The 24,565-nt window shown below is 39.5% G+C and overlaps 3 protein-coding genes across 7 annotated transcripts; 2 read left to right on the top strand and 1 right to left on the bottom strand.

The window, feature by feature from the left end:
- Nucleotides 1-385: 385 nt before the first annotated feature.
- fahd2a (fumarylacetoacetate hydrolase domain containing 2A) lies at nucleotides 386-6,743 on the bottom strand. 5 transcript variants are annotated; one of them, XM_063897688.1, is made up of 9 exons: nucleotides 6,533-6,737; nucleotides 5,674-5,783; nucleotides 5,297-5,562; nucleotides 4,445-4,661; nucleotides 3,369-3,428; nucleotides 3,138-3,300; nucleotides 1,786-1,894; nucleotides 1,140-1,227; nucleotides 386-955 (listed from the first exon to the last, which is right to left on the bottom strand). In XM_063897688.1, the coding sequence occupies exons 3-9, from the start codon at nucleotides 5,560-5,562 to the stop codon at nucleotides 893-895; spliced, it is 966 nt and encodes a 321-aa protein (XP_063753758.1). In that variant the 5' UTR covers nucleotides 5,674-5,783; nucleotides 6,533-6,737; the 3' UTR covers nucleotides 386-892. The 5 variants fall into 5 exon arrangements, with proteins under 5 accessions (XP_063753758.1, XP_063753756.1, XP_063753759.1 ...); XM_063897686.1 differs by having other exon boundaries at nucleotides 6,414-6,553; XM_063897689.1 differs by lacking the exon at nucleotides 5,674-5,783 and having other exon boundaries at nucleotides 6,533-6,743.
- Nucleotides 6,744-6,964: 221 nt separating this feature from the next.
- Nucleotides 6,965-13,296, top strand: zgc:152830 (uncharacterized protein LOC767682 homolog). The gene is made up of 16 exons (XM_063897685.1): nucleotides 6,965-7,141; nucleotides 8,268-8,309; nucleotides 8,422-8,512; nucleotides 8,882-9,030; nucleotides 9,126-9,234; nucleotides 9,689-9,816; nucleotides 9,901-10,000; nucleotides 10,417-10,492; nucleotides 10,576-10,661; nucleotides 11,021-11,125; nucleotides 11,414-11,489; nucleotides 11,590-11,708; nucleotides 11,805-11,888; nucleotides 11,984-12,041; nucleotides 12,497-12,678; nucleotides 12,767-13,296. The coding sequence occupies exons 1-16, from the start codon at nucleotides 7,131-7,133 to the stop codon at nucleotides 12,902-12,904; spliced, it is 1,554 nt and encodes a 517-aa protein (XP_063753755.1). The 5' UTR covers nucleotides 6,965-7,130; the 3' UTR covers nucleotides 12,905-13,296.
- Nucleotides 13,297-13,971: 675 nt separating this feature from the next.
- Nucleotides 13,972-17,560, top strand: pcna (proliferating cell nuclear antigen). The gene is made up of 6 exons (XM_063898039.1): nucleotides 13,972-14,409; nucleotides 15,567-15,664; nucleotides 15,763-15,830; nucleotides 15,924-16,118; nucleotides 16,813-16,936; nucleotides 17,035-17,560. The coding sequence occupies exons 1-6, from the start codon at nucleotides 14,189-14,191 to the stop codon at nucleotides 17,109-17,111; spliced, it is 783 nt and encodes a 260-aa protein (XP_063754109.1). The 5' UTR covers nucleotides 13,972-14,188; the 3' UTR covers nucleotides 17,112-17,560.
- Nucleotides 17,561-24,565: the final 7,005 nt, after the last annotated feature.

Genomic DNA, 24,565 nt, shown 5'->3' on the forward strand with positions numbered 1-24,565 from the left:
TTTCAGAGACATTGATTAGTCATGATCATTCTGGTGCTTTTGAACCATGGGTTTCTTTTCAGCATTTTTGTCAGTATGTTGAGTCCATATATTATACATGTAGAGTAAATACTAAAAACACTCATGAAAAAACCCAAACCCTTAACCCAATGTTCCTCCCTGTGTGTGTATACAGATATATGTAAGCTGCTTTGGTCTGTCTAACGATGCAATGCTGAATTTATTAGTTTTAAGTCAAAACTGTAGCATCATCTTACTACTGCTACATTTTAATGTCAGTCTAGGGATTTCTCTAAAGTTGTAAAGTGAAAGAAAAATAAACTTCAGTTAATTAAGAATAAAGGAAATGAATCAAACAAGACACCAATCAACACCCATATCAAAGTCATTTTGAAGAATGTTCTCCAAAGTAACGGATGCACTTTGAAGACAAAACATTTTTTATTTGATAAGTTCAATTCCCTTTTGGGAAAATATGCTCACTTTTTATTTGAAGGTGGCTATTTGAAAAGTTTTACATAAAGTTCATAGTGAATGTTGAAATGATTTGCATATTTAAAAAATGCATGCTCCATCTGCATAGCTTGAGTGGGTGGCTGCGGATCGAGAGGTATCTTTACAGCTAGTGATGACTGGATAACCGAGGTCACTGCACACAACACATTGAGTCATGTAACCTTAAATGGAGTAAAAATACTGTGTTCCTTACCTCGAGGCAAAATCACTGTACTACCATTAACATTCATCAGGAAAAGTATGTTTTAAACGCATATCCAGCAGATTTACTCGCATTGTATCAGTAGGAAGAAAATATCAATCATATACGATTCATTGTGTGCAGCAGCGCATCAGAAGTGCAGTTTATTTATTTGGCAGCAGATTGTCTCCATATTCAGACGACTTTGTTGATAACCGAGCCCAATTGATCTATCTGGCACTCCACCACGTCTCCTCTCTGAAAGGAAAAAACAGTTAAACACTTTTGACAGCGTATTACGGACTAAACAGAGTGCTTAAACTCTGCTACATTGATTTTACACATTTCATTTAGTTCTTTTGTTAAAGTGAGTAACACGGCTTAAGTATGTGCCTTCTTGCAGTACATTTATTTTTAATCTCAGTTTTCCACAGTAACTCACCTTGAGAAAGACCGGTGGCTTTCTGAACACACCCACGCCTGGAGGAGTGCCGGTCAGGAAAACATCGCCTGGAGTCAAGGTCACAAATCTGAGAGGAGAGGAAGAAACAGAATGGAGGTTCAGATTCAGGAGCAGGAATAGGCCTGATTTGCAGTTCACTGAGAGTTTGCCATGTTGAGTTGGTAAACGCATTTAAATCAGCTAATGGCGTACAAAAAAATAACTTCCCAGTGTGTCCTTGTGAATACAGAGATTGGTGCTGTGGGCGGCCATTATTACAGAAATACGGGCGTTGTCACCATTAATTGAGGCCAGAAGGGAGAGGCCAAGCATCTGAGATCAAAGCGCAGGTATGCAGGGTGCTGCAGGGCTAAAAGGGTGCATGAGTCTTTGTTGAAGCATGTCATATTGTCTGCCTCAAGTCCATAAAGAAGACAGGCACTTTGCCGACACAGTGCTCCTTATTAAATACCTTTCAGACATGATCTGATTTGCATAATTTCCCAAAGAGAAACTCTGCATTCAGCTTAAGGTAGTGAAGCAGAAAAATGTAAGAGGCCTGAATATATTATGTCTAATTTATATTAAGATAAATCATGCAAAAAGACACCATCACATGATCAGAAGTATTGAACAGTTGACTTACTGTGAGACCCAGGCAACCAGCGCCTCCGTCCTGAAGATCATCTGATCCGTGTTGCTGCTCTGCACCGTGTCGCCATTCACTAGGCAGCGCACCCCCAGACTGTGAGGATCTGAAAGGGCATGATACCAAAAAACAGCATCTTAACATGTTATTTTCCTGTTTGACTCTTAGACCTCATCTATAGCAAACTCACTTTAAATAAAAAAGCAAATACAAGGTTATGTTGGATAAAAACTAGGACTTTAAAAGGTGTAAATAAACACTCCTGAATTTATTTATTTTTTGCCTTTGTGGATTCAGGCTGGGAGACCTTTTCTTTTTACAAATTACAGGTGACAATGATGACAGGCCAGGTTGTGTTTTTTTATGTGAGTAATCCTATAGAATCAAACTGATCAGTTTTTTTTGTAATGTTATTAAAGAAAACATGGCCTTTGTCAAGTCCCTGGAATATCGCTATAATTTGCAGAAACAGTTCTAAGAAAATGTTTTTTCAAAAACAATGATGTGTAATGTTAGGGAAATTAAGAATATACCATAATCATTGTGTAAATACTGATTTACTTTGTAGTCCAGTGTGACTGTCATGTTATTATGTTTTCCATATTATTGTTAATGCATTTATTCTCCATTACTGTAGTTTTCCACTAGCTATAGAACAATACCCATGTAGTTGTATCTTGTAGTTGTGAAGATAAAGACAAAGAATCATCTCTACTCACATCCCTACACCTACTCACAACAGATAACACGTGATCATGTTGTACAACCTTGAAACTTAATAAAAGCTGTTTGCAACTGAGCCCACGTCGGAGTTGTCTGAGTCCAGGTGAAGAGCTTACAACTCTAAGACCCTGACCGGACCCCCTTGCAGCAAGTAAAACTTTAAACGTTGTATTCGCCTTGCTTTGTTCACTTTGTATTATGATCCTTTTAGTAAACAGCGCTATGTTTGGAGCAGGAGGTTAATCATTTATTGCCTCTAAACCCAACATGCAATATAATGATTTTTTAATTACAGGGACAGTTATGGTGTAAGCCATCATGTTGAGCCTGAATATTCATATCCTTGACTTAATCTGAAATGTTATGTTCTCTAGATTGATATCACCACATAAAGATGCTATAAAGATGATAACACACATTCATCAGGAATGTTTTCAAACCAGATAAATCCATTCTGACTTTAATTAACCATTCTCATAATTGCATGATTCACCTTATTGTGTTTAATTACCCCCTCTCTGCCTCCCCCTCAGCTAATTTTCTCTTTCACTCTCACCTTTCAGAGCATCAGTGGTCACTAAACTCGGGCCAAGAGGACAGAAGCTGTCAAACGTTTTCACTCTCACCTTTCACAGCGTCAGTGGTCACTAAAGCCGGGCCAAGAGGACAGAAGCTGTCAAACGTTTTCCCCAGCAGCCACTGCTTCCCGTTGCGCTTCATCTGCCAGTCTCGTGCGCTGACGTCATTGGCCACCATGAAGCCGGCCACGTAGGAGAGAGCGTCTTCCTCCTGAACAAGAAGCAAAGAGGTGTCAACAGATGCTTCACCAGAGCATAAACAGGTGATGAGACGCTCACCTTGATGTGTTTTCCTCTTCGCCCAATCACAAAGGCCAGCTCTACCTCCCAGTCCACCTCCTGCAGCCCCAAACATCCAAGCAAACAAGGTTTTAGTCTTGTTAAAATTAAACACTTTAAGGTATATTTGGTATATATATTGGTGAGAGAGCTCTAATAAGTTCAAACATATCCTGAATAAGTTGATTTTCAAAGGACATTCATAGCCACACATCATTTTCTGTCAATATAAACAGGATGTTGTTTTTGTCTCCATGACCTTCAAAAACTGTACACCAAGAAAGTGTGTACCAACATTAATACATGCTTACATCTCTATAATATCCTACAAAAAAAGAGGTTAGTCTTCATTCAAATTTTAAGCTTTATAAAGTATGATTCTTAAACAAGAAATAAGACGGGCAAAATGAGTCATCGATCTCCTGTGGATAGTTCTGATTGCTTATAGTTTTCTTCACACTGCACATTACTAATATGTAATTCACCTGTTAGTTCAAATGTCAAATCCACTGTAAAAAACAAAATTGAATTACTTTCAACTTTTTCCAATTGAATGTTCAGCCAAGTGCAAAATCTCTGATTCAGTCCCACTTCTCTTTTAATTACATAAGGAAACTTTGTAAAATTAAGAAACATGATTCAACATAAATATTTGGAATAAATTGAATCCATGCCTTTAAACACAACGCTTTGATTACTGCAACGCCTTGTTCAGCTGCCTCAACAAATCTTCTCTAGCTCAACTGCAGCTTTGCAGAAACACAGATCACACATAACACCAGTTCAGCTTCTCTCCTCTCGAGTATTGATTTTAAAAGAGTCTTTGAGCCCTCTGACCATGGCGCGTAGCAGAAGGCTTAAAACTAAATGTCCCTGAAACATCCTTCCTAAAAAAACAAATCAATACACATCTTTAGAAAGCAACGTCAGAGGGATTTGTCTGACTTTGTCTTGAAATCTTATCTTAGTTTGAGCCTCCTCGGTCTCTTTAATCTCCCTCTTCCCTTTCTTTTTTCTTGTTGTAAACCAAATAAATCACCCTTTTTTGGTAAAAAGGGACAAATAAAGTTTCCCACCTGGCTCTCCGGGGGCAGGATGATGTCATCGTACGGCCCGGTGATGGCGCTTGGAAATTTGCTGAAGATGATCGGTTCTTCGGGGATGGGGGCGTTCTGCTCCAGGCAGTGGTCCCGGTAGTTCATGCCCACACACACCACCTTCTCCGGTGCCAACACAGGAGACAACAGCCGGATGTCTGACCGCTGCAACACACACTGACCCGAGGCCAAGGCTCTGAGGAGGAGGAGGTAGGCGGGATGAGTAGTGAGAACACCATGATTTGAAAAAAGTTTATGGCAGAGTATGACAAAGATGTTGAGGCAGATTAAGTTGTAGGAAACAGACGCTAATTCAACTAATCCATTTTGGAAGATGATGTTTTTTCTCCACAAAGATGATGGTTCTAATGATTTAGGAGCAAGATGATTTGTCAAGAAGATGAATTGTTAATTAAGGGAGGAACAAGATGGTGATTTGAGAAGAGACAATTTAGTTGATTGAGCAAGATGGTGATTTACCATCTGTGTTTTACAATGGGAGTTATTTATGAAGAGGATTTAACAAGAATATGTTCAAGATACAAAAACCTGACAAATTATGAAAAGAAAAAATGAAAATGATTAAGGAAGGAGGATGTTGATTTGAGAGATTTAATCAGGAAAAAACATGCATGTTTAAGAAGATTTAGGTAACGTGAAAGATTTATTGAGAAGATGTTAAGGAAGAAGCGGAATGTGACAATTAGGGAATATTATTATGACTGATGAGGTTCAATTATGAAGAAGAAGACAGAAATTTAAGAGAAAAATTAAGATTGGAAAACAGAAAAGATATTTGGTGAGACTGGATGTGTGATATCTGTCTGATACCTCTGTGCACACTGCAGACCTTTGTCTCCCAGCTCCAGCAGCTCTCTCATCGTGGAGGGCATGGAGGGGTCGAAGGCCTTGAGGTCCACCACGCCCAGGCCCCCGTCCCCCTGCTCCACACCCACTCTGATGCCTCCTTTGTCACCATGGCGATGAAACTGAACTAGGCGCATAGCTGCGCCGCTCAAGCCTCGCCTTTGAGGTTGTGGTGTTTGTTGAAAGAATAAATTCCTGAAGATGCGAAACGAGTGAAAAGAAGGTCTCATCTGTGGCCGGTACAGGAGGTAAAAGTGATGAGGAGAAAGGGTCACAAATGTCAGAGTAAAGAAAATACAGCAAATTAGATTTCTTTTTTGAAAGGAAACTTATAGACTTACATAAATTATGTGTTGCCCTTTAATGTCAATATGCAACAGCTAAACCTTCACAAGTCAAGTGCCATAAATTGGTGGACACCAATACATTTCCAGAAATTGCAACGTTGACGCTGGAACGAGACAATGTTTGTCAAACACAATTATGCACACTGATTTCTACGCTTTGGCACAATAATGTAGTTTATAGTTTAGTTTGATGGATTTGTTGTTCACAACTGGCAGCACATTTTTGTGCAAATGTGTATGATAGAATGAGACAAAATTGTCTTCTATTTTTGGACCCTGCAGACTTGCATATAAAGCTAAATTGAAATTGTTTGTAAAAACTTAAGTGTATTACATTTGGATAAACATTTTTCAGTCTTAAAATGCTGGCCCAGATAGAATGAGTCAAAGTTATCATAATGTCAGTAACTACAGTTCAATTTATGGGTTTATTTACTTGTCCTCTTAACGTACTTATCATCAAATTCCCAGGCTGTAAAAGGTTTTTTATAAGCTTCTCTGAAATAAACATTCCAAAAGAAGTTTTTAAATGTAAGAAACTCTTTCCTGCGCTATACTCGCTACACAAACTATATTGTCCTTTTGCAGCTGTCAAATTAGGTCAAGTACAAATCCTGTTGCATATCTGCAACAACGCACAATTATTAGAGCCCGCTATCAATTAATAATGGAGCTGTTAACGAACACCATAAAAGCATGAACGCACAGCTGCAGCGAGAGTAACTTCTGCCTACCTGCTGCTCGAACAGAAGCTTGGCAATATGAGTTTTAAACCTGAGATCAAAGGTAATTTAAGGAGGAATGTGAAACTGTTATCTGCTACTGTATAACCAGGTCAGCTGGTGCTTCTTACTTGCCCTTTGTACTGTCTTGCCTCCCCGGTTCTGCACAGAAAACACTTTTTTTTAACCACTTCCGGTTATTGCTTCATTGAGGTCGAAAATAGCATACTCAACGGAAGCTAACGGCAGTGTTGCAGTCATGTTTTCATTATATCTTGTCGATAAAGACATTCTGCGTTGTTCTTAAAATATTCTCAGTACCGCTTTTCACTTTTGTTGAATTAGCTCTGAAAACTACAATTCCCTACTATATCCTTCGTTGCGCATTCATGGGCAGTGGGAACTTTAATAGTTTCACACAACTACCGTAATTATGTTTTTTTTCAGAGTTATGGACAAGTATCAACATTGAATTAGCGTCTGTTTGCTATAATACACTTTATTTACTTCAAATGGACCATTGATAAACTACTGAATATTTAAACAGGCGAAAGTTAGGATTTTACGACTCGTATTATTGGGATTACGATTTTTGGATTGTCCGCGAAGGCACCGGGATGCATTTTAACGGATCATGTGATCAACCGGATAGACATAAGACAAGGAGCCGTTGTCGCCGGCTATCAGCTGTCTCTTTCACCCTAAAGACACGAGAGTTGAAGAGCCGAAATGTGCACCAGGTGAGATTACAGCAGTTTTTATTTTAACTTTACCTACCTTGTGCGTTTTGGGCTTCAGATGTTTTCTAACATGCAGCTTTGTGCATGAAAACTCGGGGGGAATCTGAGAGGTTTTTGTTTATTAGCGGGTTTATGTCGTCATTTAAAAACTGGATTTATTAATAAACATTTAAGTGTGGTGATTTAATTTATCTGTGATGCTTTATTTGTGGGTTCCCTCACAGCTCAAAGTATATAATCTGATCCTTTCATGTTGCAGAAGATATTTGATTACTTCTGGGTTCAGTTTACACTAGACAGGCCCACACAGGCTTTTGTCCTATTTTCTTTTTCTGACGATTTTCACTTTCAGTCTCAATTCGCGTGTGCAATTGTCATGTGATGCCAATCATGTCTGGCCAGTTTTAAAATAGACTTGTTAACCTGTTTACAACATTATCATACTCAACCTGTGGACAATACTCCTGATGAAGTGCATACTAAGTAAACAGGTTTGATTGTGGAAGAACAACCAGTGGTGGACAAAGTACACAGATCCTTTACTTTAGGCAGCAGTTGTACCACCGTTTAGAAATACATTGTTATCCTTCATTCACATGTTTACTAAGTATTGGCAGAAATTATATGAAGAGCAAATATATTTTAGTAGAGAATTATCATTATTAATGTGTTCAACGCTGTAATGTTGCAGCTGTAAAATGTGGAGAAACATTTGATTTTGCTCGAAAATTTAAATTTATATAAAAAATCTGAAAAGTAAAAAGTTGCAATATTTGAGATTAAAGTACAACGTTTCCTTCAAAAAATGTAGTGGAGTAGAATAATAAAGTAGCATATCATTTATTTACATGAATAAATTACAAGTAACTTAAAATTGTACTTAAATTTAAATGTAATCAGTCACCTTCCTCCACTGTCTGTCACCCCCTTTAAAAGCTGATACTGAAGTGGATCTCAAAGGTCTACAGGTTTCCACACTTTGACCCTCTCCGTTATCATTAACCTGCATTTTAGAAACTGATTTGAGACTCTTATTGCATCACTCTGTCTGAGCTATCTTACATTTTGCTGACATTGCTCATACAAGAAGAGGAAATAACTTGTCTTCGTGTGTTTCTCTGTGCAGCGTCCAGCCTGTTGAATGGACCAGCGACCTCAAAAACCAAAAGTGAGTAATAAGATGCTTCACTTCCTCATAAACTTCAAGGATTTGGTAGGTTTTAAAAAATATAAATAATTCGAACAGATTTGTTAGATGATGATGTTTTCTTTGTTCTTAGTTTTGATGGCATCGTGTTGGTGACCCAGAGCGCCGACACACTGCCGCCCGAGCTTGAGTGTCTGAAAGCACCGCTGCAGGACTACAGCTCGGTAAGTGTCATGTATTATCTCACGTAAGCCTCCTTTGGATCTATCACACCTTGAATCAATTGACATGACAATTTATTTTTATGTAGGACTAGAAGGCATTCTTATGTAGGACTGTTTCTGGACTTTAAATGAGCTTCATTTATTTCAAACAGTTATCTTTTACTGCTACTGTGAACATTGGATTGGATCTCATAATCCAAATTGGATTATGAGAATAAGAAGGTGAACCTTCATTCTGTCTTGCATTATTTTGCTTTCAAATGTTACATTTTTTTGGTAAATTTGAACAAGATGTGGGTTAATGTGTTCTTTAGTGTTGCTGTTTTAAGTTGTTGTGTGTGACGCTTTCCCCATCTGCCCCTCCTCTAGGTGGACAGTGGTTTGGGGGAGGAGGTGGTCATCCTAAAGGTGCCTGGTCTCCCTGGTAACCGCCTGGTCTTTGCCTCCACTGGCCCGGTGAACCGTGACTATGACGACGTTCGGCGCTTCAGTGATGCAGCCGGCAACGGCATCAAAAGGTCAGTTGATGGAAGCTGATTTCTCCTGTAAGTGTGTCATATTCTGGATTCAACTTCAGGTTTCTTTACCCGTCTCACTCACCGTGTCCTTTCAGGGCCTTGAAGGCTGGCATACAGCGCCCCCTGCTGGTCTGCCCCCCACACAAGGAATACAAGAACAGCAGCGTGGTGGCTGCGCTCGGGGCACTTCAAGCTCTCTACATGGTGAGAAAATAACTCATGCTCAAGTTTATTTGAGGTAACTTGCTAGGGTTTCAGCTTGTACAACTGAAAAATACATATAAAAAGATAAACAATAGTAGGTCATTACATCCCACGGTTTTTTGCCGGCCTCAATGGTGAAGGCTAATGCCTGAGCTACTAGACCAACCTTCTTTATATTATTATAGTTTCCTACTTCAGTTTTATATTTCATCTTATTTTTAATAACTGATGTAAAATCTATTTAGCGTATTACACATTTTATTTCAATAAACAAAACAATTTTATTTATTTTTGCATTTGTTTTAGGACACAGTGTTAAAACACCTTATCGTCTACTTTAAACATCATTAGGATGCACATTTAAATTCTACCAAATCCACCAAAATCCTATCTAGGAAACTGCAAATATATGTCTGGCAATAATACTCCATTGTTCTCATTTTCCCCCCCACAGCCCCTGGAAGTGAGGGAGTGGAATGTGAAAGCGAGCAACTTCAAGGTGTGTGTCCTGGGTCTGTGGGCGGCACAGGAGGCTCAGGGGCGGAAGCTGGTGGAGTTGGCTGATGCCCTGGAGAGTGGCAGGTGGGTCACACACTTCAGTCCCTGCGATGGTTTCTCATGTTGTGATGTTCACTGGTTCACCAGCAGCTGTCTGTTGCTCCTCAGACTGGCCTGTCGGGACATCGGCGGCTCTGACCCTGAACGTATGGCTGCTCCTCGAGTGGCTGAATATGTCCAGGAACTCTTCAAGGACAGCCCTGTGAAGGTAGCAGGAACCTTCATGTCCTGATCCTCTTGTCTTCTTATTGTTAGGAAGGATACCTGATCACTGTTGACTTTATTTTAACACCGTGTCTTTTTCACAAGCCTGTCAATTGCTTACTTTACTCAAGCATTTTTCAGCAGCCCTCATTCATCACTGGCTTCATGCAGGCTTGTGTCTCGCCTAGACATTAAATTCATGCCTCTTTCACATAAGTACACGTGTATATAGACATTTTATTCAGCAAGGTATTAACAGTCCTGTCACCGTGCATGAGAGCTGTTGTGACGTGAGCAGAATGCTGTCTAGACACAATGTTAGAATCAGGAAAAAATGTGTAGAAACTATTTCTAAGTGTTTTGTTCTAATTTCATTTAAAGCAACTTTTCTAAACACTGGTTTTGTTTGGCAATCTCCAGGTGGAAGTGGTGAGCTGCGTGAAGGTCCTGGAGAAGGAGTATCCCTGTCTGGCTGCAGTCAACCGCTGTGCCGACAGTACGAGAACTTCAAACGTTTTCATCAGTTATTGAAATGGTTTTAGCTGTTCCCACACCTATTCATGGCTTCTCATCCTACAGGTGTCCCTCGTCACCAGGGCAGAGTGATCAAGCTGCAGTACTGCGGAGAGGGGCCCGTCCAGACAACGCTCATGTTGGTGGGAAAGGTGAGAGGAGACTTTCAGACTGCTGCATGTGAACCACCTAAACCTGAAAAAAATATGTATTATTTATGTATTTATTTATCTATAGACACAAAGTGTCCCTTAAAACACTGTACATTAATATGATATATCTTATATGATAGTAATTGTGTTTTGGTTTTGACAGTGTGGGGTAAACAAAATCATCATCAAGGCTTTATTTCACTATTGTCTGACATTTCATAGACTAAACCATTATGAATTCAGAAAATATAATAAACATTAGTTGGGAGAAATATAAGTAAGGAACATTGGGTTTGTTTGTAAAGTTTTGTTCCATCTGTGTGACTGACTGCTTAAAAATAACTAGCGGTTCTTTCCAGGGTATCACCTACGACACAGGCGGAGCCGACATCAAGGCCGGTGGCTTCATGGCCGGGATGCACAGGGACAAGTGTGGAGCTGCTGCTGTGGCTGGCTTCTTCCAGGTAAATGAACCCACCCCATGCTTTCTTTGCCGCTGAATAATACACTTTCGGAGAGGGTTATCTGCAAGTCTGCACCTCACAACTTGAACAAAAATTCAACACGGGATGACAAAGATCTGAATGCTGCCGTGTCATAATAAACAAAAGCCATATTCGGTGTAAAGAGATGAACATGTTTCTGCAATGCAAAGAGATGACACAGACATTAAACATGGATCGTGAAACTTGGAAATGTAATGCTGTAGGTTTGGAGTTATTTTTCTTTCCTAACCCACTCCTGCTCTCTAGATTTTAGCCAAGCTGAAGCCAAAACATCTGAATGTCATCGGCTCCATGGCAATGGTGAGGAACAGTGTCGGTGCAGGTCAGTTTCATCCACATTTTTCCCATTGTACATGTGACTGTATGCATTTCTGTGAGTAGGGTATGTGTTTCATCGCCTGGGTGTGTCTGTATTTCCTCAGACTGCTATGTGGCCGATGAGCTGGTGGTCTCCCGTGCTGGTCGCAGAGTGCGAGTGGGAAACACTGATGCTGAGGGACGCATGGTGATGGTGGACCTGCTCTGTGAGATGAAGGAGAAGGTCACTGCATCCCTTTATTAAATGATTTGTAAATCATAAACCTCTTTTCTTTTGTGCTCTTCTAACCCTTCTCACTCTGATCCTCTGTGTCTGCAGGCAGTTAAGGAGAAGTCTCCCCAGCTTTTTACCATCGCTACTCTCACCGGTCACGCCATCAGAGCAATGGGACCCGATTACTCTGTGAGTCTTAATGAAATACTGCCTCAAACTGAGATGACTGACTGCGGATGAAAAGGCGTTAAAGATTGAAATATTAATCATTTGTTTCTGTGTAGATCATCATGGATAACGGGGCAGCCCATCGCAACCAAAACGCTGCTCATTGGCAGAAGGGTGAGAAAACTTTACGCAGGAATTTAACTGTGAAAGTTCATTTTTGTCATGAGGAACAGTTGTCAGGTTTTTCAAGGACTTTGAGCTGCATATCATGGCCGTCGTCAGCAAACAGGTAACAATGTTGCCTCAGGTATCAAACGCATATGGCAACCTGTTTATGAAGACTTTGAGATGCGGCTGAAAGCTCCAGAAAAAAGCTAGTACAGATTGTTTTTCAAACTATACTGGTACATTTACAAACCCTGAAGGTAATTAAATGCTGCTCTTGGTTGCTTTGAGCAAATTGAGAGCTTAGCAAAAAAAATGAAATAATAATTGAATCCATTAATTGTTGATTGATTGTAAGGAAATGCATAAAGAGTATTTGTATTAATGTGTTAGGGTTATGCTTTGATACTTTTAAAGAGCTTTATTTCCTCCATCACAACAATCACCTGTTCTCCCTCATGCAGCTGGAGAGGCACTTGGCGACGTGTTCGAGGTGTCCACCATCAGACGAGAGGACTACGCGTTCCATAAGGGAAAGTCCGAGTACGAGGATATTCTGCAGTGCAACAACCTGCCATCCTCTGCTACACCTCGCGGCCATCAGACCCCTGCAGCTTTCCTTATCATGGCCTCTGGGCTCGACAAGGTGTCACACTTTGTCATAATAAATTACAATAACTCTGTCTGTATAAAGAATTTAATGTAATTAACATGTTTGATATATTTTATTCCAGCACGGTGTGGACTCTAAGGCACCTCTGCCGTACTCCCACGTTGACATCGCTGGGTCCAGCGGCCCTTTCCCTGGGGTCCCGACAGGATCCCCCATCCTTGCCATGGCTACCCACTACATCCTGTCTGATAGTCTCTAAACGGAAACACCAGGAACATAATGACCACTTCTTCTGCACTCAATGCTATCAAACCCTAACCCTGCCACAAAACATATTGCAAATAGTGCAATGTTTCCTGATTGACATTCCTTAATACCTCTGGTAACTTTTTTCTGCAAGAAAGTTCCTCCTTCCCTTTTCTAAGATCTTGTGAAGTTTGTCCTGCTTACACAAAGTCTCAATGACCTTGCTCTTAAGTGGCCTAAATCACATTGCATTTATATACTCAGGGGTTAAATGGCAGTATAAAAATACCATCCTTTTTATGTGAGTCTGTATGTGTATGACAAATGGGGTTGTGTGATAAGGAATGCTGTGTGTCAATCAAACCAAGCACTTCTAAATGATTAATAAAACATTTGAAATTAAAATGAACTCTGTCTTCTTTCTGTATAGTTAGTAGTTGCACAGGTTTGCATAACCTACATAATACATCAGAATCAGGGGACAAGGAAAAAAGCGGACATATTGTGCCTTACTGAGCTTATTGGTATAATGGTAACTGCTTTGTAGAAGGAAGAATGTCCTGTAGTTGTTGAGAAGGTTTACATGGAAAGTTGCAAGTTTAAATTGTTTTGCAACCGATAATTCTCTAATATATTTGGGGTAAAAAGTTTTTTCAACCATGTGTTTAAGATATTTGTTTTGAGTTGCATCATGGTACATTTGTTATATAAAACACTTAAGGGTTATGGGAGAATAACAATAGTTTGCCACACATAGTCCATTGTCCTCACAAAATAATAACCTACATTTTGTCTGATAAACATGATCATTGTTATTTGGCCATTGAACTGTTATTTTGCAAAAGGGTCAAAGCAAACTCTTAAAGATCTTGAAATAAATTGACTTTTGACTACCTGATTTGAATAAAGTCATGTTTTGATGTTATGCCTGAATACATCCACGTCTATCTGGTTTTAAGCTATACAGAATTGTCCTCTCCAACATGGCGGACATCAATGCCCACCACTCATGTTCGCGGTTGTGACGTACGAACAACGGACACGGAAATGACGCAACAACGCCGAGTCATTATAATCTGAGGTTAGCGCGCGTTTACAGCTCAAACCTTTCTTCTGGAGTGAGAGTTGTGTCTGCATGCTGCACGGCTGCCAGCTAACAACACAAAGCCTGAACTTGTAGAGGAGTTTCTTGCTCTCACACTCGGTGATAACTCAATTTGCTAGCCTCCACACTGACGGAGTAACGCGAGTAATCTCTTCGTTTGAATCTACGCAGACTTAAAACTCCACAGCAACCATGTTTGAGGCTCGACTGGTACAGGGATCCATCCTGAAGAAGGTGCTGGAGGCTCTGAAGGACCTCATCACAGAGGCCTGCTGGGACGTCAGCTCGTCCGGCATCTCCCTGCAGAGCATGGACTCCTCTCACGTCTCGCTGGTGCAGCTCACCCTGCGGCACGACGGCTTTGACTCTTACCGATGCGACAGAAACCTCGCCATGGGAGTCAACCTCAGCAGGTGCAGCACACTTTAAAACTCATTAAGGCTAGAAAACCTTTAAGTGGTACATTCGTTGGGTTGTTTAGGATGTTGGCTCACATAAATGATGCATTTGCTGTCTCACGTCACATTAAGTCTCACTAGATGACAAGTTGATTTGCAGAAGTTTGGCGCTGCTTGAAATGATAAAGAACAGCAGAGTTTTGGATTGTGTGGTTGTTTTTTATGTTCATTAAAAACTGCTAACGTTACACACTTTAAAACCCGTCATTTGAGTTTATTTTATACGCATAAATGTAATGTCTATTATCTGAAGCTTACAAAGACAGTGGCCATCTTGGCAGAATTGCCCGGGCATGCCTCTCTACAAGAGTGGAAAGTTAACTCTTTACTCTCTGCTTAAAATCCTGAGGTTTGTGCCTGTACTATTTGCATATAGCCCGATTGGATTAACAATAAGTTTAATTTTGTGTTTTTAATAACTAAATGTGGTGCAGGCGACAGCTGCGTTGTCATTATGTAACTACGTCATTTGAGCGCCAAATTCTGTGTGGCGGGTTGGCGGGAATTGTTTTCAACCCGGGAACTTCCACTTCCGTTTCACTGCTTCCCGGCCCTGTGACAGAATGCCGGTGCTTTTAGTCACTGAGCTTTTGAATAGTTTAGCATCATTTACATAAAGAGAAATATAGCAATACAGATATGCTATATACTCAAGATTATAATAGACACGTGGTTTACTTTATTGTCGTTCATTTACTTTCCAATGTATGTCATTTTATAGCTATATGGTATAGCTATTCGTTTTTAAGTCTTTGTTTTGCCAAAAACATTTCAGATATAGGTGAAGATATGAACTTGTAATTTAGAGGTTTTTCATTGTTTATGTTTAAGCACAATTAAGTAATTGTAACTGATAGATAATTGGTAATGATGATCATGTATCATAAAATTGCATTGCAACCTATGCAGCAGCCCAAAACCCTAAGAAATGTATTATAATAGAAATTCATACAAAAGGTGAAAAACATTATTTTCCTGTAATACCAAATTAATTTACTATTCCTTTGAACGATTTATTGTAATGTTTGTGTGTTTACTCAGTATATTTCTTGTAAATTGGTTGTTTTGTGGTTTGTAACAATTTTGGCTTGTTTTTTTTTTCTCCTGTATAGTATGTCAAAAATCCTGAAGTGCGCAGGAAACGAAGACATCATCACCCTCAGAGCAGAAGACAATGCAGACACACTCGCCCTCGTGTTTGAGACGATCAGTAAGTTAATTGACATTAAAGCAGAATCAAAGCAACTTGACAAAAGTTTTTTTATCAGCCTCAATGTTTTACTTACATTTTTCTCTTCACTCTGGCAGACCAGGAGAAAGTTTCAGATTATGAGATGAAGTTGATGGATCTGGATGTGGAGCAGCTCGGTATTCCAGTAAGTTATTTTGGTCCTTTCCTTATCTTTACGTGCTTAATTTAATTTCATGCAAGGTGTTCCTAACCGTTCTGTCTGTGTCTTTCCCTTCAGGAGCAGGAGTACAGCTGTGTGGTGAAGATGCCCTCCGGGGAGTTTGCCCGTATCTGCCGTGACTTGTCCCAGATTGGTGACGCCGTCATGATCTCCTGTGCCAAGGACGGAGTCAAGTTCTCCGCCTCTGGAGAGTTGGGAACAGGAAACGTCAAACTGTCCCAGACCAGCAATGTAGACAAAGAGGAGGAGGCAGTGAGTATTAATTCTAATAACAATATTGACAGTTGATATGAAAATATATATCGATTTTTATCAAGTCTGGCAAACTCAAAATCTATTCTTTATAGACATTAGGGTCCTCTAAACGAGCTCCAGAAATCATATAAAATAAAATCATAAATAATATGAATATATATATATTAATAATATGCCGTGTAGCCAGACCAATAATCTGTTGTTGAACATCATTAGCATTTACTTTGTTTGGGTTTTCAGTAATCTATCATTGATGTAATGCTTGATCTGAACATCCTTTTGGTTTTACACTGAGCAACTATTTAAAGAAATTACCTTTGCCTTTGAGGGGGGACAATTTTCATTTTCTTACGTATCGACTTAAACCATACAGTAAAAAAATAAACAATCTGCAGGTTAATTGTTCATTATGGTAATAGTTAAAGCACAACTGTGTTTATTGTTATTCCTCAGATATCTAAGTCGGATTCCTTTTTTATGTGAAAATAAACAGTTTCTTGTAATTCTGCCAGTTCTGGAAATGCCTGTTTCTTCTTTTTTCATCATTAAAATATTGAAGAGGAAAATACATATTTTAAGAAGTAGCATTAAGCTCTCAAATGGAAAAGGGTTTGTTTATTTACTGCTCGTTTGTATTGTTTTGTGAAGGCAAGTGTTAAATTGGACCTTTTTTCTCATCTTCTGTTTGCAGGTCACAATTGAGATGAATGAACCTGTCCAGCTAATCTTTGCCCTCAACTACTTAAACTTCTTCACCAAGGCAACGCCTCTGTCCAAGACCGTTACCCTCAGCATGTCTGCTGATATCCCCCTCGGTAAGTCCTTCTTTTAACTGTTTATAAACAAACTCTGTGTTTGGATTCTAAAGATGTTACTGAAACTGTAACTAACTTTCTTTGTTTTCTTTCTACAGTGGTGGAGTACAAGATTGCTGATATGGGACACGTCAAATACTACTTGGCACCTAAGATTGATGAAGAAGCTTCCTAAATTGTTCATCACGGTCCAAAAGAGAGGATAGAGGAAAGAAGGTGACTAGGACTTGTTCTGAGTGATTGAGGGGCTGAAGTGATCGCATGGTGGTCGCTGATCTCTCTGAGGTCTATGATCTCCTGTCTAATGAGATTCACAGCAGGAGGTGGAGTGTCATCTGTCGGCTGCATGAGTGATGCTTTACATGTGATGAAGGTTCAGTGCTTTGACTTTGTGTTCAAAGCCACTGGCTGTGAAAGACAGACCCGATGTATATTCAAACACTTCACTTCAACTTTTGTGTGTCCCTCTCTTTTTGCCCATTTTGGAAAGCAGATTTCAACTATCCTATTCCTTCTTGTAGATAATGCATTTGTAAATACTTCCTGTGGTTTCATCAGTCAACCCCAAATGTTTTTGTATTCATTGACTCAATCCAAAATAAATGATTCAAATAGTTTCCAATACTCTTTTTGTTTCTGACATTTTTGGGCAAGTTTTGGACACATGCTGTGCAAACTGGTCTTCAAAGGGATTCAGTTTGTCTGTATTAATGTTTCTTAAAACTCCATTCATAATTTAAATCTCAGTATTTTTAACCATCTTACTACACTCTATTGGACTCCTTTGATCACAAGAAACCCCATAATCCAGCAAATGATAACCCTTTCTCTGAACATTTGTACTTTTCTCTAACACTTAGGTGTGTTGGTGTGAGGCTTCATTTTTGGTAAAACTTAGGTCTGTTTGTACTTGCCTTGATCTAGATTTACTGAGTGCAATCCAAAACCATCCCAACTGAAAGATGGTAATAAATCCTACCTTTTTGGCACCACTTTAAATGATATACGGAGGGCACCACTTAATTCTGCCTTTCTATGTTACTATTAAATAATTGTTCCTCTTTGGGCCTGAAACTGCAATTTGACTAAAGCCAAAGAGATTCAGAGTACATTTTCCTAGAAGGACTTTTAGATATCTGAACTTAAAAAGCACATCAAAGTTAAAAACAAATTCCAAAAGATGGTACTGTTAATATGATACAGTAACCATGTGTAACCACTGGGTGGTGCTCTTTCTGTACTTTTTGTTGTGAAATACAGAGAATTATTAAACCATAATCACCTGTCAGTTCACATTTGTCTTATCATTTATCTTGAAGAAATGTAGGCTACTCTCAATTTCCATTTGGCAGTTTTCCCCTAAAGTGTGATAGGTTTAACAAATGGCAATGGGTATGGATTCATCTTGTGATGGAGAGCACCTGTCAGTTAAATCAGATTGATGAACTCGTAGCTATATGACCAATGTCAAGGACATGTTGCAAGTCCCTCATTGTAAGACATTACCTTACAGAAGTCAGCAGAGCTTCGGGTCTGGTTTAATGCAGCTCAGTGAAAGAACTGAATGAAACGTTTGAATAATCAAGGATTTAATTTAACAGCGAACACTATTTGAAACACACAAGTATGTCAGTCTCTATGCAACTGGTCAATGTGTTTTTCTGCAGCCAGACACTTTCAAATCCTCACTTAATTTTAATCTGACTGGCAGCCACATCTGGCAGCAGTCTGAACTGAACTTCCCCACTATACACAGAGCAGAGTGTCTATAATGAAATACCGTGACAGGAATAGAAAGGGACCAGCTGGTATCTATTGCTGCCTGTCAAATTTAATGCCATTTTCTTTGGTTTGCCTGCGTTAGAGACTTTTGTGTGGAAACCCAATTCCTCCAATGTGATACAAAAACTTTGCTGTAAACCTATTTTGAGAAACTTTCTGTTTCTCAGACTCAGATTCTTAAACCTATCTGCAGCGGAAAGGTGACTATTCTCAAAGTTCAATTTAGCCATTCGTCTCAGCGTAGTTTATTTGTTGTTCACAGGTCAAGAGACATGAGACTGACAAAGAAGGGGCGTAACTAACTCTTGACATCACAATCATGTGCCACAGCGCTACCCAAAGAACACAATAGTAGTCGCATCTACTTACATAAACAATATGATACACAGTAATACATGGAGTCATACAATGTACATATCGCTATATGTTATACCTCAACACCTTCTCCCAAAAATTAGATAGAATCTCAAAATAACTGGACCTCTGTATCTCAATGATTTGCCTATTAGGGCTAAAAATAAGAGACACATTTCTCAAATATCAAGTCAATATTTTAAGAGTTTCCCGTTATTTCTGAAGTAGTAAATTGTTGTTTTAATAAAGTTTAACATATTTTAGTTACAGGATTATTTTATATTTTTACTCACAAGGCTACGCTTTTATCTCGTTTTCTTTTGAACTGGCAAAAATGGGTTTTCATTTAAAAGAGCTTGACGTAGTGAGACAGATGAGAAGATACAGTACAAGCTAAAGGCTACAGCTAAAGAAAGCATTGGCTTAGCTTGTTTTAGCTTAGCACACCACAAACACAGCTGGAGAAAACGTTATATTTCGTTTGTCTAACTTTAATCTACCTCCAAAAAACTGAACACGTTATCCGCACTGCCAGTTTCCAGTCAATTTACAGAAAAATGTATACATTAATCTGGTCGTGTTTACAATCAGGTTTATAAATTGCAATTAAACAAACAACAAATGTATTAATAAACTAAGAAGTGCTAGTAGGTGGACTGTGTTACGTTTGGACAATGTTTCCAGTTTTCCTGCTAGGCCAAACCAAAGAAGTTACAGTGACAGTTAAAGGCTACGAGCATGCAACATGACTGGTAAATTCACTCTGCTTCTCATCTACACTAACCTTGATAGTTTGACTTACATGTGATAGATTTACACTGCATATATGTGCATATATGTGATATAACTGGCTTGGAGACACTTGATTGTATGCTTTTGCTAGTAGTCTCTGAGATTTAGCCATTTTCTTGTCATGCTATATTAAGGCTAGTCTTTGGGCAGATAGGCCACCACTTTCTTTGCCTTATACAACACATATACTGTAGGAACATAGTTATCCCAAGCCAAAAAGGCTGCTCAATATATTGTGATTTAAGAAAAAGTGTGATAAGGCAAGCCCAGAGTAGCATTTTCACCAAAGGTTATTCACAATTTTAGTTTAAGAGGCATTTTCTTGTTTTCCAAGCCATCACTGTAAAATCGGATCTTTACTGTCCTGGTTGAATCAAGACTAAAAGCAGCCTGAGGTAGAGACAGCAGAGCAGATTAAAACCTCACAGTAGATTGCCTGTCATTTTAATCTCACACTCCTAAAAATATCAAAATCCATCAGGGCTCCACTCTAATAAAGTAGGACTTTTCTGATGTTATTGCGAATAAATACGATCCATGTATTTTATAATTCCTAATATGTCTGTTGGAGTTGTCTAAATCCAGCTATCCCCATTTTTCTATACTCTGTACAGAAATGTTCTTGAAAACTCATAAGGGAAGCTTTGGGCACTTATTATCATATTTTCTATAACACAATGTGCTGCTGGTAGACGATGTACTGCAGCCTTGGATTTACCTGATAAGAGTCCCTGTTCCAGATGCAGAACGGAGGAAAGAGATGGGACTGCCATCTAAGGAGGTGACCGCTAAAGCAAAGCGACAGCACTGCCATTTAAGTTGCTTCAATATTTAATTAACCACTGCCATCCAGGTTAACATTAATTACTTCCTGGAACAGAGCAAAGAGGGTTCAACCTAATTGGGGTTTCCGCTTCTGAATCGACCCCTATGTCAGACATGCTTTATTTTAATTAAGTATTTCGGAGCTGTTATTATGAGTTAGGCCAGTCAGACAAAATGTCTTGTTTTTGTCACTTTGAAAGCTACATCATTCAAACGCCTAACTTTCCAGCATGCTGACTTGGTATTTCTGTTTCGTTTGTTTTTGTATTTTCACTTACTTCTTACTGTCTAAACTGAATTTGTGAATTTAGTGGATGGGTTTTTTTGTGCTTGGATTATCACAAATATGAAGAATCATTCAAACCAAAATGAGTTTTACTTTGGGAACTTTTTGTGACTATTGATTGTCCTACATGTTTTAATTTATTTGAAGGAAAAAACAGAAGTCCCTTAAGGAACTGCTGACATTGCTCACAAATGGCCCAGCATTGTGGCATTTATCTGCTGGTATGCTTACTTTTTAGGAGTTTGTCACATCACAGCATCACAGTGAGAGCAGTATTGTAAAACTGGGAGACCTCAAAGCATTGTATTAGTTTCTATAAGGTAAATAAAAGTATTCCAAATTAAAAATATATCAGAGTTAAAAGAACATTATCAATACCTCTACCTTAAATCGTCAGTGTCATCATTTAAATGATGTACCATTGTGTGTTCCTGACATGAGTTTTGAGATAGTAACAGTTTTAACAGACTTTAAGCAGAATGAAGACCACTATCAAGATCAAATTCAAGCAATTACTCTTATTTAATCCCTTCATATATGATTGCTGTCTTACTCTTTTGCTTAATGCAGCCTGTATTCCTGATCTCGACAGTTTTATCACGGGGCTGGATTCCTGTCTCTCGCTCTCTCCTCTTTGGCTGTCTGGCCTTTAAATTGCTTTCTTGAGGCAGGGGACTTTGACTGTGCAGATAAGGGGAGAGGAATGAAACACTTGCTGGCTGTCTCACTCTCTTTAAGGCAGGGGGAGTATACTGAGCATGCCTCATTCACTGTGACAGAGGAGAGCGGGTTGTACTAGCTCCTCCCCCCGCTCAGGGAGGAGACTCCTGGAGACATCTTTCAAATCCATTTTTAAAAAACGCCGTCAGCAACAAAGCAATCTGCTTGTGGAGGAAAGATGTCAAAACACACCATAGGTTCTCACTCATACATGATCCCGCAGAATGGATGTGTCTTTGTTCTCCACTGTCAACATATTTATGTGCATCTTGTTTAGTTCTTTTCCCTTTCTTGTCAGTCAGTAAAGTCCTGGAGGACCCCAACCCAACCCCTAGACCTGACACTCCCTTACATAAGCCCTCAGTGCTCTGCTGTCTCTCCACTATAGCAGTTTGCATGGATTATTGATGCCAGCACAGAGCCAATCACATCCTTAGGACATACCAGTCGCACATGCTGCTACAAACACCCTGATGCATATTTCATTCCCTCTTTAGCAAAGCTTTGGAGGCAGTGTGCTGATGCGTTTTTGTGGTTTGAGGATGCAGGGATTCCCTCTCCAAAAACGCAGCTTCACTTTTTATTCATACAACCACAGTACATTCATATCGCCCGCTCCTCATCCATGAGCTTTAGTTTCACACAGCGGGCCTCATTAGTTGGCACACGTGTATTTCTGACTGTGCTCCCTTGTTAAAGTCATCCCCGCTGGATTAGCATATTAATGGGATGTCCCTTTTTCTGTCAATCAGATTTCACAGCAGCGAGGGAGACGGAAAAAGATCAGGATGGGGTGGGACAAAATAATCAGCACAGGAGTTGATCCACATTTTTTCTCAGTGACATTTGAAATGTGTACAACACTATTTGTTGAGTGGTGATCCAAATGACACCTAGACAAGCTGCAGCTGATGCATTACTGTAAATTATCCAAAGTTTTTGATTCTTAAACATGCATTATTTCACAAAACCTCAATTGATTGCACATTTAAGGTTTAGAAAAATATCACCAAAAGGGGTGGTCTTCCCTTTTTTGAGTGCTTGTATGATGTATGTATCAGGTAATCTAGTCGTCTGTTCAATGGTTTATTTAGCTAAATACGTTTGGAAATGTTATCACCCAGAAAGTACGGTTTAACCTTCTATATACAAAATGGAGCTGAAATCAAACTAATTCCCTGATTCCTGTTTATTTATTTTTGTCTTATTCATTACATAACTATTAGGTTTGAAGCTGTTCATTAGACAAAAAAAGCAGTTTGTAAAGCTTGGCTGTCAAAAATACTGAAGACTAGACAATTATTTCTGACATTTGTTAGACTAAGCAGGAAATGAACTGAATCGTGAGTTGCACCTCTGTTGAGTTTCATGGTTCACTCTCATCGTTTGGTGTTGCAGAGTATTACAGCTGTGAGCTTTCTTGTGGGATTTAATGCTATAAAAACCACAAACTCACTGATTTCCTCACATTCACTCGTTTTTGTTTTCAACCAGCATGTGAAATTATATTTTAAAATTACATTTCCTCCTCTTTTCCTGCACAATCATATTGTTGTCCCTATTTGTCCAGGGATGCCTTATTTTGCTACTTAGCAACTGTTTCCACGGCTACAAAGTTGCTCCCTGTTTCACCCTCGCCTCCAGGATAAGTCGCTGGTGTCCCTCGGCTGCTTTGTGCCTACTTGACTAATCCTCGGTCTCCGTTAAACCCTGTTGTTTATCCTAATTGAAAACATCAGGATACCAAACGGTCTTCATTATGGTTTCTCGTGCTCCGAGAGGACATACAGTATAGTGCGGATTCGTGATGCAGTATTCCTCCAGAGGCGATTGTTATGTTGATGCTATACTGCTTTTATTGGTCCGAGGAGGGCTGTAGAAAGACTATTGATGAATGTGACCTATCACCAGTTACACTCAGGCCCTTATCCCTCTGAGTGTCAGTGGGTTCTGCGACCTCAGCACTACTGTCACTGAGACAGACTTCAGATCATTGTCCTCATGTCTCTGACTGTTATTCACACACTCGCAGGGAGAGCAGCTGGATATTTAAACGTGTTGTTTTGAGGCACAAGTCCACTGAGACACACGGTGATAGGGAAATAATATACAGAAAAGGCTTTGGGGCACATTCATGAATACAAGTGTTGGAACTACAGAAATAGCTATTTATATCGCTTCTAAAAATAGCCATTCTTCTCCATAGAAACATGAAATCCTTCTGAGGGGTGAATTACACCCAGGTTGCCGTTGTGTGTGTGCCTGCATGTTTGTGTATGATTTTGTTAGTTATTCTTCTATTTCTTCTAAAGGTGAAAGCCAATTACTGACTGTATCATCCCAGCTTTGTTTATGCTATATTTAGTATTTTATTGGGGAATCTCCGCTGTCCCTCAGCCTGCAGCAGACAGGATTTGTACAGTGCTTTGATGAGCAACCCCACCCCCTTCTCCACCTCTTCCTTCTGTCACGGTGACAGGCTTTAAGCCGACAAGCAGCATGTATATTAACACACATTATAGTACAGTATCAAGTGTTGAATCCAATCCTAATCTGCTGTTGTGTCATTGCTGTGGAAAAGACAATTATGTGAAAGTAGCAACTCCTGCCTAATTTTACCTAAGACAATGAACCTTTAGGGGACACTCCCCCATCACAGAGCCACTCCGATCTTCAACCATCTTCAGTCACATTTATTGTGTGTGAGTTCTTCCTCTGTGTTAAAACGTGTGTGTGTGTGTGTGTGTGTGTGTGTGTGTGTGTGTGTGTGTGTGTGTGTGTGTGTGTGTGTGTGTGTGTGTGTGTGTGTGTGTGTGTGTGTGTGTGTGTATGTCAGCCCCTCCTGAATGTTTCCTCACTTCACCATTCAA

This window comes from Eleginops maclovinus, chromosome 12 (genome assembly GCF_036324505.1).
Source record: "Eleginops maclovinus isolate JMC-PN-2008 ecotype Puerto Natales chromosome 12, JC_Emac_rtc_rv5, whole genome shotgun sequence".
Taxonomy (NCBI): domain Eukaryota; kingdom Metazoa; phylum Chordata; class Actinopteri; order Perciformes; family Eleginopidae; genus Eleginops; species Eleginops maclovinus.